We start from the raw sequence: 22,360 nt of genomic DNA on the forward strand, positions 1-22,360 counted from the left end.
TAGTCGGCATTGATGGCAATACTTTTATTTATAATGCGCACCTGGTGGTGGAAGTGTTCCGGCAGTTCTGTGACGGACGCGGTGTCGCCACAGCCGTAGTTGCTGTCCAGGTCTGCATGGTGGTGCCCCGCTGCGGACTCGGCAGAAGACCAGAAGGGAGAGTTGCTGCCCCTGTGCACCCTGCCAACAGGAACAAATTCGTTTACACAGGGCAAAATGAGAAATAAAAGAGACGGAAATAAGCAAAATAATTTTAATAATAATAATAATAATAATAATAATAATAATAATAATAATAATAATAATAATAAAGCTTGTTTTTGGCAGAGTTAAGGCCGTCAGACCTTCTCTTCCACTCAACCAGAGGATAAAAAGAAAATACATGGTAATATAATGTTAATACAAAAGTTGTAGGCATACCTAGGACAAAATTGGAACAGAAAAATATGCCTGAGACAGAGGATTATCGAACTAAATACTTACTTAAACTAGATGACAAATTAAATTAAATGATTATTTTATAAACTAGTTACAATTCTGAATTATAATATATACTGAGGGACACTGTGCATTCTAAAATAAGATGTATGTAGACTATGTATTCTATGCTTATCCACTTCACTATACGTGATTTGGGTTCCGCATACTGCGGATAGATGGTAGGATTGTGACTTATTTTCTAATTGTACACCACTTCGGCGGGCCACACTGTACATGATGTGTATCTGTGGAGAGTTATGTCGTGTACTAGGGTGAGTGTATCTGTAAGTGTTTGTGTAAGTGTAATGTATGGAATGAGTGATGATGAAGATGAGGAAGGGAGAGTGGGAAACCCGGTGCCGGCACGTAGCCTACTCCTGTCGAAAAGCACGAAGGGAACCCCCAGGCTTAAAGTCCCCGTCCGACGGACGAATCACTATCAACAGTGATATAATGCCTTCTCTTCATATGCACTGCGGAGGGATTTGGGATTTCACCCAGGTATATTGGTGCACTATGTAGTGATTAGAAATTGCGCACCACCATCTCTCCTAATCCCGAGGTAGAAATTTCACATGAATATATCTGACTCCGCCGGGAATCGAACCCGGACCGGCTAGTCTGGAGGCAGACACGCTACCACAGAGCTAACTCGGCGGACCCTAAAATAAGATGTTTCACTTTGGACTTGAAAGCTTTTAAGGTCGGGTAGCCCCTAGTATCTGTAGATAATGAATTCCAAGAATGGATAGTGTCTATTGTAAAAGACGAAGAATACGCGGAAGTTCTGTGGAGAGAGACTGACAATAGTGTTTTAAGTATACTAGTAAAAAAATATAAAGTGCAGTGCAAAATTTAAGGAATAATAAGAAAGAGGAACTGGGGAAAGATAAACAAATGAATATATAGGCTACATAATACATATACATATATTAAATAACTAAACAAGAAAGGAACCAAAGGAACAAAAAAAGAAGTGTCACGAAGTTGAAACACCTGTCTGCAGTTTCATTTCTTGAAGTCGCAATATGTGATGGTCTCCAATGAATGTAGATCGTTCATGTAGATAATTCATATTTTGTATTTGCTTGGTAATGTTCAAGCATATTTTACCTATTATTTCTCGATTTTTATAGGTCATACTTGTTGCATTAAAGCTTTTCTCTCTGTTAGTATCCAAATATTTCTGTTATTGCCCGATGTCACCTTTTATAAGGTTTCTTCTCTGCATTGAGATCAGTCCTGCAGTCACGGGTAATCGTCTGGATTTCTGGCTTCAATTTGTTTTCACATTAACTCATTTTTATTAATGCATCACTTTCTGATTTAAGTTGTCAAATTTACTTCATTTGTAAACATTTTTGTTGCATCCAAAAGTATGTTGTTTATTATTTTATGTTGTTATTATTTAAGTACCACCCGACGAAGCGAACTTGCGGAAAATATGTACAACTCTGTGACGTCATCGTATCGTAACATAAACGGACACTTGGTCGACTGCAGAACCTTGACCTACAAGACCAAGTCGAAAGTTCGCATTGCCGGATAGTACTAGAACATTGCTATCCTTTTTGCTTGTTGATTGGTTGAGGTTAAATTGAAACTGTGTTTTTCATAGTATCTGTTGGTTGTATTTTATTAAGTATAGGTCTACCACTGGTTTTTGTTTGGTAAACACTAAATTCTGAAATATGAAGGAAAATAATTATGCTGTGCTATCAACCACGGAAATTGTACCTTGGGCTATGAATTGAAAGACCGGTACATTTTGTCCAGTTCAAGACACACGTGAATCTTTGCCCTGGGCGACGGCTTCAGCAGCTCATCGACGCGCGCTTTCGCGTTTCTCCTTGCACAACGCTCTTTGTTTCGCGTGGACAAAACGCCCGCCGTCTCTCTGCCAACACGCGCTCAAAGCACTTTACGTATTAAAGGCTTTGAGAAGGACTCGCAAATGAAAGAGTTTTATTCATATTTCAGACTACGCATAACATCAATGCTAAAAGTTGCACTTGAATCCACACAGACTAACACTGAGCTGTGTAACTAATCGATATGCTCGACTCTTGTTCGTCTAATTATGTCTTATTGTTTTGCTCATAAAGGGGCATTTCATGTTAAATAGCAGCCGTTTATAATTGGGAGAAATTTCATTCAAAGCTTTAAAACAACGTCTCTATGTTAAGTAATCCGTAAATACATTTCTATAACCTCAGTTTTTAATGCGTAGAAATAATGGCTTTCTTTTGAAAGGCTGAAAAAAATCTAAAGAAAAGAGAGGTGCGAAAATATCTTTCTTTCCCTCTTTCTCTTCCTCCTTCTCATTACCATAATCATCTGCGTGAACAGATGAATGATCTTATTTTCCTGGGTTCAATAGCTTCCTCAAATCAATATATTATAACTAACAGTATGTGTGAGTAGGTACCTCCGATAATTAATTTTAAAAGTGTCAGACGGATGAAGTGCGAACTTTACCATCCAAAACTAACAATTATATCTTCAAACAACACTTTTTTGCTCTGACAGTTTATTATTACAAAATAAATAAACACTTCAACTAATTAGCATGCGTAATACACTTTAATGACCTGAAAACAAATGATACATACACAAAATACATACATTTGAACAAAACTGTAGTACAGCAAGCTCTTAATTCAGATTTAAACATACGCACTTGAACAAAAATATAGATTAGTCACCCCGCAATATGGCTGCACACGAAATCAAATCGACGTGTGAATGCAAGAACTAGGTAACTTGATTTTTCATATTTTGTGACATTGCCTATTTACTTATTTATTGCATTAAGGAATATGTCTCGTTTTCATTCATCCATTTGTTATATTGGAAAATAGATGTCGCTGGTATCGTTCGATCAGTTACCAAGTTCTTGCATTACATTTTGTGCGATTTTTGCTATGCTATAAAAGAGGTAAATAAAAAACGCAAATTTCGAGTTACCTAGTTCTTGCATTCACACGACGAAATGATGATAAAGGGAACAAAAACAACTAAAAGCCACGCAAACTAGCATCCTACAAGGGAATTTGGGGCTGTAAAGAAAAAAATATATGAGCTCCAAACCAATTGGCTACTTGTCTCACTCCGTTTGTAGCCGTTAAATTGAAAAAGCCTACAGAAATTTTGAAGGGGAAAATGAACGTAATCTAATACGTACCACATAGGAGAGATGTCACAGAGCTGCTTCTGAACCACTGTTTTGCACCAGCAGGGCAGGGTTACCCAAGACGTTAGCCGTGTCGGAGCGAGTGGAGAGGGGCGTATATCCCTTTCTTGTAGTTAAGGGATCAGAGCTCATTAGACTACGCGAGTAAAGACCGAGTAACCTCGTCCAGAAATGTTCAAGAAAGCAACGAAGTCTAAACACTTTTCTATATTAATAGCCAAGCTTCATCGGCCAACATTCTCGGAGTGTGGCCCGACCTTTTTGATATACAGTTATTGTTGGCTGCGGGACAGCTACTAAATAATCTTATTGTAGCTAGATGTAATTTATTTCCTATATTTTTATAAAACGTAAAAGAACAGAGCACTAGGCGACCTTTATCGGCTACTTCTCTCCTACTTTGAATTTCAACTGAATAATATCTAAGATTGAAAGCACTATTAAATAAAACTTACTAATACAGCTATTTGAAATACGATATTTAACCACATAGGTTGGATAAAAAGTAATGGCAACACTGCTGTCACGTGACAATGGTGCGTTCGAGAGTTTCCAGCTGTATGGACATGAACAAGGACTGTTAGATGAGTTAGTGTAGCCAGCGGCGACAGTACTCTGTCAATCTACTGCAGTGTGTAGAACGTTGACTTTGATAGGGATAGTGCGAGCGCCCTAAGATCATGTTTACAAAACTAGAGCAACGTTCCTGGATCAAAATTGAAGTGGCACGAGGTCGTAGTGCACAAGAATATTTTCAGGGACTGCGTGAAGCATGTGGCGATGCAGCGTTGCCATATCGCACAGTGGCACGATGGGTTAAAGCGTTTCGGGAAGGCCTTGTTGGAAGTGCTGTGAAAGTGATGTTCATTGTGGCGCATGACATTGATGGGGTAATACTGCACCACGCTGTACCTCCAAGGCAGACGGTAAACGCGGACTACTACTACTGCAGGTTCCTGCAGCACCACCTTCGTCCAGCCCTCAGGAGAAAACGACGACACTTGGGGGGTATAGAACCCCATAATTCTTCAGGATAATGCAAAGAGTCATACCGCTGCTGCTGTCAAGGACCTCTTGCGTCGCTGGCAATGGGAGATTATGGAACATCCTCCGTACTCACCCGATATGAGTCCATGCGATTACGATCTCTTCGCCAAAGTGAAGAACCACTGCAAGGGACCCGGTACAATACCAGAGATGAACTTATTCGTGTTATAGGGCGGTCAATACGGAACATCAACAAAGATGGACGCGCTGATGGTGTACGACGCCTTCCAAACATTTGGCAAAAGATGATAAATAAGGGGGGGGCGACTATATTTAAGATACGTAAATGATGTATCCTTATGAATAAAGCCATGTCAGAAATATCGAACTGTTGCCATTACTTTTTATCCAACCCATGTACGTTTTTATTGCATAGCACTTATTGATAAGAATCTCCAAACTGTGTCTCTACTCCTGAAAATGAAAGGTGGCAACCCTGCATGGAGTATTTATAGCTGATATGTTTGTCTCCATGGTATTTAGTACGAGCAAAACACGACATATCGATAGATGCATTTGTGCAAAGTGTTAATGTTACGATTATCTGGTTATGAAGTTAATTTTACCTGCAGGGGCACAGCAGGTCCTCCGCGCTGGGGTGCCTCGACGCGTCGTGGACGCTCTCAGTGGTCGAGCAGCCGCAGCAGGGCTCAGCCTCGCTGCCGCAAAACAGGCTGCGCGTCATGTCGCCAGGGGGCAGCACCTGCTGCTGGAAGGACTCTGCGCAGCTGAGATCCGAATGCCGCGTCTCGGCCCGCGAGTGCAGCTGCTTGCGGGGACTGTCCATCGCGGACATCTTGCGGGACACGGGCCGCCGCCGGGTGGCGAGCTTCCCCTGCGCCGCCAGCTGAAATGTCTGCGTGATTTCCTCGCCCTGGTCCGTGACGCACACGTGCAGACCCTCACCCTTGCCGCAGCGAGAGCCACCCTCGAAACAGAACCGCCCCTCCACCACACCGTACCGTCTGAAACAGCATCAAAGACATACAGCGTATTCCGAATCTCACCGGTCCGGTGGCATCAATAACGTCACGTTGCAGCGAAATAAGGAACAAAACTGCTGGAAGGATCGATGGCTATCATGGCGACTGTACAAGTTGTTGTCTGTGCTACGCTAGCAAGATTTGCGAAATTTTCGTACTGCCATCTCGTTCAAAGAAAAGAGAGCATAAATAATTTATTTCTTGAACCGGTAGTAATAACGGGTCCGTTGACATGTTCGCTCATAAGCCATTAACATATTGTTTTTACGTTGTGCTCATCAAACAATACAGCAGAACCAAAGCAGAACACACCGCCATGACACAACAGTGCACGATTCATTCGTCTGCTAATTCCCGTCCTATACAAGAACCAATCAGATTCACTGATGGTGGCTGATGGAGACTGCCACCACCTCTGCAAGCTGATGGCATCGGTGCGACACCGGTGGAGCATCAGTGACTCCATCGGTGAAATTTGGAACACCGTGATGCCATCAGATTGCTCAGCGCTGAGATTCGGAATACGCTCATAGCAATACAGACTTGTACATTGTGATTACTTTGTTTACTTAAAGATATGTTGAACGATGCAGAATGTCTGTGGATGAGTTGAGTAATTGTAAGTATATTTTATGCAAAATGAGACAATAATCAAATCAATGTCATTTTCAAGAGCCTGTCAAAGACATTTCTTCCACTTATCAGCTTCAGCCGTTATAGAGTTCGTTATACAAAGTGAAAGAGGGCAATGGGGCCTTTTTTCATTTTTCATTTCATTTCATTTATTGTATTCCACAGATCTTATATTATCAATGAAGCTTTCAGATGTGGAACAAGTCAAAATTTTACAAGATTACAATTACAATTTTTACAATATTTTTATAATTTCAATTTTTACATTTTTTTGGCGAGATGTAGTGAGATGAAGTGAGGCCGAGGATTCGCCAACAGATTACCTGACATTTGTCTTATGGTTGGGGAAAAGCTTTTATACCTGCACCCCCCCCCCCAAGTTCTAAACACAAGAAAATAAAATATTAAATAAAGTACATAAGTGGATATAAAATACAGTGACACAGATGTTTAACAATTACATGTGTGACTATATTTTAATGCCGTTCTTACATTATTTTCAACTAATAATTATATTAAGGAATGTTAGTTTGTATTATGAAGTCAGGGGGGAGTGACAGTATAGATTGTCCTATTGTGTATGCTATAGAGTAGCAACTAGCGGTGAAAAAAACATTTATCTTCTGCTCTCAGTAGCTTTTTAATGTGCCAGTTGATATAAACAACAATAAAATGCAATATAAACGCTTAGTATAGACTCTCTAAATACAGATTTCCTGTAAATATTTTCAATAATAAGAATTTTCACTATGTTCAAAGCCAATTAGTCGAACGTTAGTGAGATGGACAATAGCATCTTCCTCTTCACGGATGTTAAAAAGAGTGTGAGTAGAGGGGAAGGCCTATCAACCAAACTGAAATGGGGATTAGATATGATGCCGAAAGGACGAGGAAAGCTTATATATTAAATATCAATAAATACTGAGAAAAGCTATTTTAAGTATTCGTTAATAGCTTTCAAATTTCATTTTTGTGCAATAAATACTTTGTGAGTAATACATACTTAGTCTCTCAAATCACTTATAGTTATTTACATTAATGCAATGCAGCAAGTCTCAAAGTAGTTTTTCTTCTTATTCTGCTATTTAACGACGCTGTATCAACTACTAAGAGATTCAGCGTCGATGAAATTGGCGATAGCGAGATGGTATTTGGCGAGATGAGACCGAGGATTTGCCATGTAATTACCTGACAATCGCCTTACACTTGAGGAAAACTTTGGAAAAAAACTCAACAAGGTAATAAGTCCAAGCGGAAATCGAACCCACGCTCGAATGCATCACCGGATTAATAGGCAAACAATGGAATTGCTTATATAAAGACAAACTTCAATATAGAAATTTTACAGGGAGAAAGAGGGAGAGAGAAGAAAAATGTTCAATTTGTGGGTACGTACCGGAGCTGGCCGATTTCCCAGAAGCCGATGAGTCGGGGTGGCACCCCCGTGGTGATGCAGAACCTCTGGTCCTGGATGTGGAGGCGGGCAGGTCCCGTAGCGATCTTCGCCTTGGGGGGCGCCGACGTGATCTGGATCAGGAACTGCTGATCTGCAGGCAAAATAACGTCTATGTTAATATTTGAGAAAACACCACAGTGCAAATATACCGTACATTCTACTTGTTAAGAAAGAACTTACTGGTAGTGTACCTATTGGAGAGGTTGTGTAATTACGCAATCTTAAAAAAAGCTGCACTCATTAAGTTTAAAATGTACGCAAACTTTTAAACTAATTTTCCTGCAATTTTTTTGCACACTTCTCTGCATTCATATTGCTAATGATTCCACAAATTTTATGCTAGGGAGCTTAAATTTTTACTTTATGATCTTTGAAGTATACAGTATTTAACAAAGTTATGTTGGTACTTTCATTTTAAAGAAAGTACTTTTCGAATAAAAAATAAGATATATGTTTGCACTCTGTAAATATTATACTTTTGAATATGATTAGGTTTTATTTTTTCCCTATTTTTACAAGATAGAACTAAAAGGTGTGAGAGCATAGAAACTTTCTAAAGAGATCACAGGTATTGTAAAGAAATTTAAGAGATTATGCTTAAAATTTATGCGAGATGAAAAACTTTGAAAATATGCTGATTATTTAAAAACTCTTAAAATACTGAACCTTTCTACAAACATGAAATTTAAACAAATAGTTACAGATATCAACAAGACAATGTGTACAAAAAATCAAGTTTCTATACTGTTTTCCTTAATATCTGAGCGACGATGTACTCTTTGAGCGTCAGTTCTGAAACCGCGGCAGGAATGCGACGTGGAATCCAGCAGATTGTACTATACTTGCTGAGTCATATCTCCCCGCTCCCCACTTCCTCATACGGCGCGGTTTCAGACTGGAGCTCAGACAGTAAGCATTACCGACACAGGAAGGGAGAAAGATAACGTAAAAAGTTACATTCTAGGCTTATCTTCAACCTGGGCGGTTTGAAGTGTTCTACCTCCGCCCAACTTCAAGACAAGAAACAAAATTTAAGAGACACAAAGAAACATATAATAGATTGATATACAAACAGACTTAATAGACATACAGATGAATAGATGTATAGATGGATAGGTGGATGGATAGATGGGCGGTCGTATAGAGATATACTTATTTCGATCGACATATAGACACAGAGAGAGATATTTAGATAGATATTGACAAATACAGACATAGATAGATAGATAGATAGATAGATAGATAGATAGATAGATAGATAGATAGATAGATAGATAGATAGATAGATAGATAGATAGATAGATAGATAGATAGATAGATAGATAGATAGATAGATAGATAGATAGATAGATAGATAGATAGATAGATAGATAGATAGATAGATAGATAGGTAGGTAGGTAGGTAGGTAGGTAGGTAGGTAGGTAGGTAGGTAGATAGATAGATAGATATAGATAGATATAGATAGATAGATAGATAGATAGATAGATAGATAGATAGATAGATAGATAGATAGATAGATAGATAGATAGATAGATAGATAGATAGACAGATAGATAGACAGACAGATAGACAGACAGACAGACAGACAGAGAGACAGACAGATAGATAGATAGATAGATAGATAGATAGATAGATAGATAGATAGATAGATAGATAGATAGATAGATAGATAGATAGATAGATAGATAGATAGATAGATAGATAGATAGATAGATAGACATACAGGATGAATCGTAAGCAATGTCATTAATTTCAGGGGGTTATTCTTTGAGATATTTCAGAAAAGCCATTGATTTAATTCCCAGTACATTCAGTCAACTTAAAAGAGCACTGTATGAGTATTATGGTGATAAATGATTGAGGAAATTTTAGTTTTGTCCTTTAAATATGCAGAAATTTGATCCGAACAAATGTAACTTTTGTTCTACAAAGGAATTTTACAATAGGATATTAAATTTTGTTCGGATAAAATTTCTGCATATTTAAAGGACAAAGCTGAACTTATTTCATTAATTTATTATAATACACTGCTCTCTTAAAATGATTTTGTATATTGGGAATTAAATCAATGACTTTTCCAAAACACGCTATGAAATGTGTCATACAAAACAATTTTTATCTCGAAAGGGAAACGAAAATGAGCAAAATTTTATTGAACACTTTTTGAAATATCTCAAAGAATATCCTCCTGAAATTATGACATTACTTACGATTCATTCTGTATAGTCATAGATGAATAGATAGACAGGCAGATATAAGTAGGATCTGTGTGTGGGTGGATGGATAGGTTTGTATGTAGGTAGATAGAAAATGGTGAAATATACGTAAGTGTAAATTATGTTTCTTAAAGAAATGCGCCACAAACGGCTTTATTCCGTGCGTTTTACTGAAAAATGTCCCGCTCGTTGCAATTTTTCAAACACAGGTCTGAGAGTCCGTTCACACGGTACGGAAATTTGTTTAAAAGGGCATTTATTTGAATCGATTTTGTGTTGACAGAATACAGTCAACTCTGGATATATTGAATCTCTGCAGACTTTCATATTTTGTTCACTATATCCGAGGTTCACTAAATTCCAAGTGTCTCTCCCCTAACCTTAAATGATAGGAATGAATGAAATTGTGAACAAGAAAATAAAATATTATACAGTAATTAAAATAGTTCATTTTTGTGGAATGGATTACATTGTATACTGTTACTCACAGTTGATTTACTTAAACCATGCTGTCGACCCACGTCCGCTTGCAAAAGACCACGTTCAATGTCACTTAATATTCGCCTTATTTTCCAAAGAAAACACTTTACGCTCCGACATTTTATACAGTACATTCACTGTTCGAACACTAGAAACAGATCAGGTAGAAATGACAAACGTTGTTATGGTGTGACTGCGTAGTCAGCCTTGGAATTTCCCGGGCCACTTAATGGAAACTGGGAGAGGGTTAATGGAGCTTGAAAGACATCGGAATCTTACCTTCATTTATGCTCTGGAGATAACGTCCGTCCCCTTTTAATAAAAGAAGGCAATTCCATTTTCCGTTGCTTCAATGCTGTCCGTCATAATGGAAATGTTTCCGAGAAAAAAGGCAATCCTTTGATGGTAGAGGATTAGAAATAACAGTAGAGTAGTGTGCCTGAGAACAGAATGGCAACTCTTCGACGGTGGAGTGAAGCAAGGTCGTCACGCGTTGTCTGGATTTACAGTACAGCTCATTGTCTAGGAATCACTAATCCCACCCCTGTTCTTTAACTAAAGGAGTAAGAAACTTAGATTGTTGTTCTCAACACATTATTTCAATTTTATACAAGAAGGTCTGACTTCAAATAAGAATTTCTCAGGATACAGCAATGTTTAAGGTTCACTATAAACGGAAATATTAATGTATTTTTTAATGTATACGGGTCGGGACCAACGATTTGGATTCACTATAATCAAATGTTCATTTTAACCGAGTTCACTATATCCAGAGTTGACTGTATATACACGATTTTTTCCCGCGCATTACTTAAAATTCATTATACACGGGAAAAATTCGAACCGTGTTTACACAGCTGTCCTCAAGAAATCGATTCGAATAAAATTACCCGTTTTGAGAAATTCCCCCATCGTGTGAACGGGGCTTAAATAGAGAAAGAAGACTGTGGCAATAACTTTCGATACACTAAATTGCTCCAGATCCAGTTGACACAGAACATATTGACCTATATCCTACTTACCTTCCCCCAAGTTGTTGGAGATCTTCACCTGCCATTGTATAAGCCGCTCTCTGGTGTCGAACGCTAGAATTACAGTCACGTCCTGGCAGATAATGGCGATCGTGTTGGACTCCTTGTCCAACGTAAAGCCTGCAACAAGGAGAAACAAGTGGCATCTGAAGGAGAGCTGGGCTACCAAGAGGAAGGCAACAGCTCTCGAGGCAACAAGAGCTCTCGAGTGTTCGCTGCAAAATTAGCGCTTCCAAATACAACAAACTCCGCTCTGCAAGGGTTGTAAACTTCTCGGAACTCAACATTTTCTCTTAACCTTACAAGACATGCAAGAAAATCGTTTCAAATTAATTTTGTAGTCTACATTTCTACATTTACTTTCAAACTAATATTGATCTCTTGTAATGACATCACAGAGCATAGACTTAAGTAGTGTTTGAAATTAAAGTACCCATTGTGAAGTTCTTTATGATGATCCATTCGTAGTTCAGTTTATAAATGAATCCTCTACATTCAAAATCCCCTAAAGACCATTTTGTTCAGAGCTGAGTTATGGCCAAATACTGCTTGCTAAGAATTAATTCTAATGATTTATATAGTTTGAATTCAAAAAGCCACTAAATTTAAAGCAAAAGGTTTGTCAAAAGTCACTGTTATGTTGAAAATTTCCTCTATTTGCCACCAGTTACTGTCAAAATCTTTTAATTTGTGATAGTGGATATAGGGGATCTTTAATCTATAGGATTCAAATAGATTCTGACAATAAGAAACCGGGGTTCAATCATTAACAGATCGAATAAAATTATTCTGTAAATATCGATTATTGCTCAGATTTTCTAGGATTCTTTTAAGTACTCTACCGTTCACATTTAATTACTGCATCATGATCATATCTTAAATTCATTCAGTTTTCTTTCACTGCAGACCCTGCATTCTTCAATTCTTGTAATAAAGAGAACAGAGCAGGTTTAGCGTGGCTAAGATTGGGGGCGTGAAAGGGTAATAAAATTGTCAACGAAGAAGAGCGCCTTTGTTCACTGTGCGGGGAAAAGGACTCCTATAGACATATTTTATTGTATTGTGTCAAAACGGAACATGTCCGGAGAAAATATCTACCACCCTCGATGATAATTCAGAATAGGAGTTCGCTTGCATGTCTTGACCTCATAGGGAACAGAGAATGCGAACAAAACACTGGATTGTTCCTCTTGAAGGCGAGATAGATTAGAACTTCAGCTGTTGAAGTTTGTGATGCGAACTGACGAAAGGATAATGGTAACTACTCAATTATACACTTGTATGTTTGTTTTGGGGTGAGTGTATATATAATGTGTTTTGTTTTGCCATTTTCATTTTAATCTCTGTGTTCTTTTGGAGAGTGGTTGGATCTAATCATAGGTGAGGGACTTGTAGGACTTGTTTTACACAGAACGTACGGTCAGAAGACCCGTGCATTGGATTTAAGAGAAAATTCTGATAATGTAGTACATCTGTATGTATAATATTGCTCAATAAATCCATCTATCTATCAATCTTCCATATTTTCTGCCATCTTCTTAGTCTCCGCATACGATTTATACAGTATATCTTAATGTTGTCTATCATCTCATATCTTTTTCAGCCCCGAATTATTCTCCCGTTCACCATTCCTTCCAGTGTATTATTCAGTGGACAGTTTCTTCTTAGCCAGTGACCCAACCAATTTATTTTTATCTTCCTCATCAGTTTCAGCATTCTTCTTCCTTCATCCCTCTTTCTAGTACAGTTTCATTTCTTAGTCTGTCTATCCATTCTTCTCGTTATCCATATTTTAAATGCTTCTAGTCGTTTCTCTTCACTTCGTCGTAATGCCCATATTTCTGTCCCATACAATGCCACACACCATACGAAGTACTTCACTAGTCTCTTTCTTAGTTTTTTTCCAGAGGTCTCCAAAAGATGTTCCTTTTTCTAAAATCTTATTGTTTCTGAAATATCCACTGCAAAATTGTTCTTCTCAAGACTTCATGAACTCGTTCTAGCTGTTGAGAATAGAGATCCGCATCGACTTCAAGTCCGTTTGGAACAACCTTCCAGTGAATCACAACTTCAGAATTCCACAAGACACATAACAGTAATTTGGGCCCGAATCGATTTTCTTTAACGACGACTTTGGCAGGCTGACGGGGATCGAGCTATTTTGATACTACTTCGAGATGTCAGGGTTGCGGTAATATACCCATTTTTCATCCAATGTCACAATTCTCCTGATAAATCTATCATTCACGGGATTAGCGATAAGCTGACGACAGATATCCAGTCTGCGTTGAGTCTGTTCAGGTGTAAATCCATGATGTATACATCTACAACTTTTGTATGATTTTCTAAGCATCTTAATATGGCGATGTGTTTTATTTTTTGAAGCACTCAGTTTTTCTGATAACCTACGTGCACCGGTATATTTTTTGTGAATTTTCTTCCAAAACATTGCGTGCATTCTCATTATTCCAAATCTTTAATGTCTCCTTCTCCATTATTGCAACACTGCGCGCGCTGAAACTATCGTTGTGCTACACTCTCACTAACAACACTTTCACCCTCGACATTACATATTATTCGAACCGCGGCTCAGCTCTGTTATATTGTTTCCAGTCATGCTTTAGAAGGACTCTAATCTCAAACTTTATCACCTCCATTTTATGTTATACCCATAATATTAACAATTTACGACTGTCACATGTTCTCAATACGCAGTAATAGTAATAACCATCATTTTTAATTTATGATTTTTATATTAATTATTTCTGTTAATAATTTAAGTGGAATATAAGAAAAATAATTTATAGAATTAAATAATATGAATATAATAGAGAAGAATATAAATAATATTAATCATCTTAAAGGTATTATTTGTGGAACAGAAAAATAGCGTCCTGTAAATTGCATTGTCCAACTGAAGAAAATCATTCTGCAAAGAAAAGCAATGTAGGCAATAGAATAAAAATTTGTTCCTAATAAATGACGAATTTCTACTCATGCAGCCGACACTTCATCCAACAGAAAGTCTTTTCCCATGCCTGTTCTCAGTGACAGGATCCCTCATCCATTAACTCATCTCTCCAAATTCTACTCCTCCGCTCCTGCAATTCTAAGCTCATTAAAACTTCGTTGGAACTTGGAACTGGGATGTGGGAGCTTCCACTTACCGGATTCGACTCCGAGGAAGTGCTGCAGGGACAGGGACGCCTTGGTCTGGCCCTGTTTGTAGCGGTCCTTGCTGTCTCGGTACAGCTGCAGATGGAGGCAGTCTGAAACATGAAAATAATATACTCAATAAAATAACTGGCTTTGATCTAGTGGAGCAGATGTGGGCTTATGCGAGTTATATGCAATTCGTAAGCCTAGAGCTAGGGAACATTTCTTGTTCGAAAACTCTCTACTATTCCACTCTTGCTCGTGAAAACTTGGTTCAACATTCAGATTTTATTTAAGAATTCACTGGTTGACAGCCATTTTGCATCTGGTGTGTGATACATCAATTCATATCAATATTTGGTAGTAGAATTCGAATATGCCTTCAGAACTTTCGTATCACGTAAAGTTTTTCGGATATTTTAGAATTTTTAAATATTTTTTTCTGTTCTCATTTTTTCAGAAAAATTGTATAATACAGACCGATTATTTAGTCCTGACAGCTCGATGAAGCGAAAGAGGGGAAGTAATAGGAGTAGTTGTCCACACCTGTGGAGTAACGGTCAGCACGTCTGGCCGCGAAACTAGGTGGCCCGGGTTCGAATCCCGGTTGGGGAAAGTTACCTGGTTGAGGTTTTTTCCGGGGTTTTCCCCTCAACCAAATTCGAGCAAATGCTGGGTAACTTTCGGTGCTGGACCCCGGATTCATTTCACCGGCATTATCACCTTCATTTCATTCAGACGCTAAATAACCTGAGTTGTTGATACAGCGTCGTATAATAACTTAATAAAATAAAAATAGGAGTAGTTTATTTCGTTATTTAACGACGCTGTATCAACTACGAGGTTATTTAGCGCCGATGGAATTGGTGATAGCGAGATGATATTTGGCGAGATGAGGTCGAGGATTCGCCATAGATTACCTGACATTTGCCTTACGGTTATGGAAAACCTCGGAAAAACCCAACCAGGTAATCAGCCCAAGCGGGAATCGAACCCGCGTCCGAGCACAACTCCGGATCGGCAGGCATGCGCCTTAACCGGTGGAATAGGAGTAGTGGGCAGAGCTCCGGAGTAGAGATAAGGGCGAGCGGTCGGTACAGGAATGCAGTATAGCTTAACTGTACTGGAAACACATCGCTATACACCATGCGTGACATCCGATCGCTCTGACTGCAGGCAACAGACTAACCTGAACACCCCTTGGCGTAACTTAATGGACTCGCCTGACCCAGGCGCACACTGCCGGCGACTGTCAGGACTAAATAATCGTACTGTAAATTAGTAGCTATGCTGGTTACACTCTGGGTTTGGAATAAGTTTTCAAAGGAATATGTTTTCATAGTGACTGAATAACTACAAGAATATGGGGTGTAAAATGTCACTGGAGATTAATTTTTTACATTCTCACCCTGACTTTTTCCAAAAAACTGTGGTGCTTGTAGCTACAACAGGGTGAACGCTTTAACCAAGACATCCTTACCACGGAGCTCAATTACCAAGGTTACTGAAACCTTTCAATGATGGGTGATTCCTATTGGTTTCTTTTTAGAGAGACGGATGAGACAGCGTACAGAAGGAAAGGAAGGTATTGTCATCCCATTTTGCTGAAGGAAATTGTCATTAAACATTATAAACAATCAGATCTTGGATTAGTGAGAATTATTTGAGTCCTTTTGTTGGTTTATATCAATTTTTTTTTGTTACCAAGAAAACTTTCGTGGGTCCTGAGTGTTATGTTATGTTTTTATTTAAAATGGTAAATGTTTGCCAATTGTATTGCATTGTATATTGTATTACTTTGTGTTAGTGGTGAGTATTTAGAAATCCCTGAGAAGCTAACTTGAATAATTTCATGGGAAAAATTGTTCCGGGGCCGGTTATCGATCCTGGGACTTTTGGCTGAGCGCGCCAACGCTCTACCGACTGAGTTACCCAGGAACTGTAACCAACAGGACAGGACTAAGAGAGGTCCTAAAACCGAATATGATGATGATGATGATGATGGCTTAAAGCACACATACTGTATGTCCATTTCTGCTCAAAATTGAGATATGGTGATACACTGGTAGCATGAAGCTAAATCTTCATTCTTTACGAGTACCGGTATTGTATTGGGAATTATTAATGTAATAATTATATTTCACTGCATTATTCCTATAAAATAACACTTCTTTCAAGGTTTTCCGAAATTTGGAAAGTGAACATATCTACAACATTTGTACTTCAAGCCATCAATATATAATACATTACATTGGGCAATGAAATTTCAGTCGTTGTATTTCTCTTTGTTACAGGTTCATGAATAAAATCCTAGTTTTCCGGGAAATTGGTCTCTGCAATGCGAAGTGCGACTTTAAAGCTTCTTTTAGCCTTACATAGCGATTTGATCGTGCAGAGCCTGTGACATGGGACAAATAGTAGTGCTCACATCGTCCGATAGATGGCAAACCTCTTCAGTTTAGAAGCAGCAGCGAAGTCCGTTCGCCACACGTGACGACCACAGCTTTCAAATCACTCATGTCTGTGGGTCTCAGGTGCAACAAGCAAACATATTCATGAGCAAGGGAAGGGAAAGAAGGGCAGATTGCTCCAACGCGCACGTCGGGGACCTGATTGCTTCCGGCAATTCTTACTAAACATTGATGAACTTCATGCTTCACGCAAAATATTAATGTTACAAATTTCATGTCTGCCAACTTATATTAGGGCATATGTGACGGCTCAATAAATTAACTTGTTCATCGTCAAGTTAAGAGATAAATTGCACTCATATAACATATATGTATGTATGTATGTATGTATGTATGTATGTATGTATGTATGTATGCATGCATGCATGCATGTATGTATGTATGTATATATGTAAGTAAGTATGTATGTTGTTTAGTCAGTTGTCCGAAGACAGATCTGAACCTCGTAAGTACAAGTGAGGCAACTAAGCCAGGAGACAATGAGGTAGGGTGGCCAGTTCTTTCCTGCTTCACAGCATACATCGCTGACCAGATACATATTACACTAACCAGACTTTAGATTTATACAAACAATTGAAGGGTTCAGAGCATAGTGGGCTAAGCGCCATTTATCAAAAACAGAGAAAGCAAGGGTTAAAGTTAGGTGAATACCATAGTTTAATGAAGACTGACATATCATTTAGATTTAATGTGTATACTTTATTTTACTTGCTGTATGTTTCCATTGAATTATGGTAATAACTTAATTTTAACCCTCGTTTTCTACGATTTTAGTAAACGGCGCTTGGCCCACTATGGTTCTGAACCATTCAATTGTTCTTCCTCTGACACATATCGTCAAGTGAGATGTACTGCCTGATAATATAGGCTGTCCAGAAATTAATTTGAGATAAGGAACCCTGATCCGGAAATGACTGAGTCGAAAGTTATAAGCAAAAATAGTTGTGTGGAAATAGAACTGTAATTTCGCAACACGTGCCCTCCTTCCCTGAATCTTTGGAACAGTCGTGGAAAGATGGTATGGGCCGGATGTCTCCTACGTGAGTACTTGTCCTCCCGATACGATCTGTGAGCTTGAATACTGTTCCCATTGGCTCATCCGTATTCGAAAATCAGGTCTGCATATTCCGCTCTCGTGTACTCCTCCATTTCACTAGAACTGATCGACTGGAACCGCAACTTTTACACATTCACTGCTATTTACAGACGTGCGTATCAGGACCGACCATGTCCGTTACACATTACGCTATCTGTATTGCTTTATTGCAGTTTCCTGTCCCCATCCCTCAGACAGCGCATTGAATGGAATACTGTAAGTAGACAACGTAAACAACGTCAGATGAATACAGTATGTGTAAGATGTACAGATAAATACACATAAATAAAATGTACAGAGGAATAAAATTATTTCATTTCCACACAACTACTTTTGCTTGGTAACTTTCGACTCAGTCATTTCCGGACCAGGGTTCCTTATCTCAAATTGATACATGTGCCTTCCCCATCATCCCTGAAAGTTAGTAATACTAGCGCGGAAACACTCTGTATAATTCGATAAATAGCTATATTATATTAATAATTCAATTTTATGTTTTTTATATGTATGAAATATATTGTAGTAAGATTGTAACACTGACAATGTCTATAGTGAAGTTTTTCACTCAATGACAACAACGATTGTTATTATTATTATTATTATTATTATTATTATTATTATTATTATTATTAACAATGTAAGCCTAAGTCAATGGATCCGGGCCTCTAAATGCAGCAAGTCAGCTATACTTTCCACTTTAATGATCTGGGCTGCGTTATGTCAGGATTTATTAAACGCAAGAGTTTGGGCATCCCTATAAAGGGAAAGCATTGCAGAATTGAAACCAGAAAGTGAAAAATTGCATCTCAAATAACGAGCGTCGCGCATGCCTTTCGTACGACTGAGTGAGGGGGAATTTATTGAAACTTAAAAAACTGCTTTTCTTCCCCAACAAACCCGAGTTGTAAAAGCTTCCAAATAAAAAGGGTAAGGAATTAGCAGTTTGAAGGGGTGGTTTCATGCGTGCTACCCCTCTAATTATTCATTACAACACGCACAATTAAAGCCGAAATACCTCGGTGTGACGCAATTTTCGACACGACTCTTCCAGATGGCTGGGTGAGAAAAGCAGAGTCGATGAAAAAACTGGGCGAGTCGTCAGCTACAAAGGAATTAGTCTTGAGTATTGGAACGCGGGTCATTAGCATAGTTGCATGCTGCTCGCCTGTCAGTCCGTGCGTCGGTGTCTGCAAAATCCGACGACAAGCCTGCCTTCCTTCTGCTTCTAAATGTCAATGCACAACAACAAACACCTGAAACCTGGCTTCATGTCAGTCATGCGTGTGGATCTACGAGGAAAATGAGGTTCCCGCATTCAATGTGAAACGTTATTCCTGTCGAGACGTTTTCAAAGAACCACGAGATGAGTGGGAGTCGCTACAGAACAGAACGAAAAGGGAGGGTGGGAGGGAGGGAGAGAGAGCGAGACAGAGAAGAAATGAGGGAAAAGAAAAGAATGAAGTTAAAAATAAATGCGGGAAAAGATGAACAAGAACAAAAGAGAGAAAGTAACAATGAAAGGGAAAAGAATAGGAAAGAAACACAAGAGGTCGGGGTTCGCTCCCAGGGGCCACCTATCCTGATTTGGGTTTCTTATGGTTTTCCAAGTCCCTCCAGGTAAATGTTGGGACTACCAATTTCAAGAGCCACAATCCGACTCCTACCCAATGCTCATTAATCCTTCATCATCACTTCTCATTTATCATCCTGGTTCTGGCTGAAATGTAGGGTAAAGGTGCTTAATTTCGTGATAAAATTTAAATTGAATGCCATGAAGTTGTAGTCTCTGACTTTTAAGTTTTTGAAATACCTAACAGATGCCAGAAGATGTCTTCTTTTCAATTCTATTGACTATCCGCCTTTTGAATAGAAGCAGTCGACTGCAGAAGCTTTTGTTCAGTGAAAGTTGGTTGACCAGTAAGTGTTTATTTTTCTTGTGACCGCTCCTGAAGAAATATTTTATATTTGAGGTAAGAATTAATATAGCATTATAAAAATGATATATTACTGTAGATTAAAGTCAGTTGAATCAATGTCTATGATTATTTAAACATTGTGTGGCAATAACAATGCTAATGGAGCTTTCCCATTTTCAGATTTATTTTCATATTTCTTCTTCCTGGCTCACTCGACAAGTGATGCTAACGCTAAATTGTGAAAATTAATGTCTATGAAAGAAAATACTTCGTTGAAATAATAATAATAGAAATAAGTTATAGAAAACATCAATTATAATTATAATAAAATAATAGAGCATATATTTAACTTAATTACTCCTGTTGTTAGTAATATAAATAATGAGAAATAATTGTGTTATAATTCAATTTATTCAAATTCAATTTTGTATTGAATTTAACTTTTAGTTTATTTTGTTTATAATATATTAATATGTAATATTTATTCCTGTAGTTTTACAAATATTTTCTATGAAATTTGTCACTTAGGCCCTTTTTATATGTTATAATTTCTTTCTTAATCCATATGAAAACAATATTCCATGACTTTAAAGTGTTTTTCCAAATACACGTTTGTTTTCTGAGCAGTTAATGAGGATTATTTCAGTATCACGGAATTAGGAAATCACTATCACGGAATTTGGATCCCTGTCACGGTTTTAGGAGCCACTGTATAACAATGAAGAATCATATATTATATATCAAACTTGTGAAACTGTTAACACTGAATGTTGTAAAAACTGTAGCTAAAGGTCCAAATAACATCATTTAGGTGTTATTTGAAAATTTTTAGTACAATTTTGGCATAAATATAGACTTTATTAAATATGTCACGGAATTAGGCAACCTTACCCTACAGACTTAGAAAAAAAGTTTTGTTGCACAGATACTTCGTAAGTCCCAGAAAGGAGGTAGTGCGCATGAACAGAGGACGGGTGACCTGGTTCATAAGAGAAAAACTAGTTGAGGTAGGCAATACAATTAGTTTTGTTTCATTGTATGTCTGGTCATGCGCACTACCTCCTTTCTGGAACTTGTAACCTGTGCAACAAAACTTTTTTCTAAGACTGTACATCTAATATCACGCAGTACACCTCATTTGACGATATGTGACAGAGGAAGAACAATTGTTTGTATACATCTGAAGTCTGATTAGTATTATGTAGCTAATCGGCGATGTATGCAATGGAAGGGCATTCTATCCCATTATCTCCTGGCCTAGTTGTTTTATGAGTGGTGCCTTGTTCGTATCACTTGTGAGGTTTAGACCTGTCTTCGCACAGTTGACTAAACATCTCCCTGCTATAGGCCTGCCACCTGTCCGACGGAGTAGCGCACTCGACAAAACTGTGCACTGTGAGTACAATGGTAAACCAGTGAAATGTGGAAAATGCCGACAAAAATATTATTATTATTATTATTATTATTATTATTATTATTATTATTATTATTATTATTGTTTAGCCAACTGTCCGAAGACAGGATTGAACCTCGTGACACCAATAAGGCATCATTCATGAGGCAACTAAGCCAGAAGATAATGGAGTAGTGAGGCCAGTTCCTTTCCCCCTCTATTAGCCTACATTAGTGGTTGCCAAACACCACGAAATTGTGACGTAATAGAAATGCAACCCGCACACCACTATCGCAGGGAGAGGGATGGAGTGGTTATTTCCTCAGGTAATGCAGTGAATAACAGTGCAGAGACGAACTGTGACCAAAAAAACGAAAGCAATATAATATTCTTCTACTATTAACTATACACACTTTTTTCCATGTTAATTTTTTTATCCTCCTATTAATTATTTTTGTACTATTAATAGAATAAAATAAATTAATTTTCTTATTTACCATAGAAAGAGCGTATACTTTACATAAGCAGATATTTGAAATTAGAAAAACGTACCAGGCTGGTCACGAAGTTGTAAATTACACTACATACTTAAAAAAAAACGTGGAAGTATTTTACTCCTATTAAGACATAGAAGCCGATATTTTTTATTGTTTATTTATTAATGAAGTATTCAAATTGCACTCATACGTAGAAAAAAAAAACGTGGAAGTATTTTACACCGATTAAACATAGAAGCCAATACCTTTTATTGTTTATTTATTAATGAAATATTCAAATTACATTACATACGTCGAAAAAAACGTCGATG

General features: G+C 38.0%; 1 protein-coding gene across 1 annotated transcript in view; it reads right to left on the bottom strand.

Annotated features, from left to right (window-relative positions):
• LOC138691391 (uncharacterized) overlaps nucleotides 1-22,360 on the bottom strand; it is a 45,832-nt gene that overhangs the window by 21,405 nt on the left and 2,067 nt on the right. Inside the window, exons 2-7 of the mRNA XM_069813304.1 lie at nucleotides 19,259-19,430; nucleotides 14,688-14,810; nucleotides 11,512-11,640; nucleotides 7,733-7,883; nucleotides 5,287-5,685; nucleotides 42-180 (exon numbers count right to left, since the gene is read on the bottom strand). Coding sequence (XP_069669405.1) covers nucleotides 42-180; nucleotides 5,287-5,685; nucleotides 7,733-7,883; nucleotides 11,512-11,640; nucleotides 14,688-14,810; nucleotides 19,259-19,430 — 1,113 coding nt within the window. The remainder of the gene's footprint in view (nucleotides 1-41; nucleotides 181-5,286; nucleotides 5,686-7,732; nucleotides 7,884-11,511; nucleotides 11,641-14,687; nucleotides 14,811-19,258; nucleotides 19,431-22,360) is intronic.

This window comes from Periplaneta americana, chromosome 16, assembly GCF_040183065.1.
Source record: "Periplaneta americana isolate PAMFEO1 chromosome 16, P.americana_PAMFEO1_priV1, whole genome shotgun sequence".
Taxonomy (NCBI): domain Eukaryota; kingdom Metazoa; phylum Arthropoda; class Insecta; order Blattodea; family Blattidae; genus Periplaneta; species Periplaneta americana.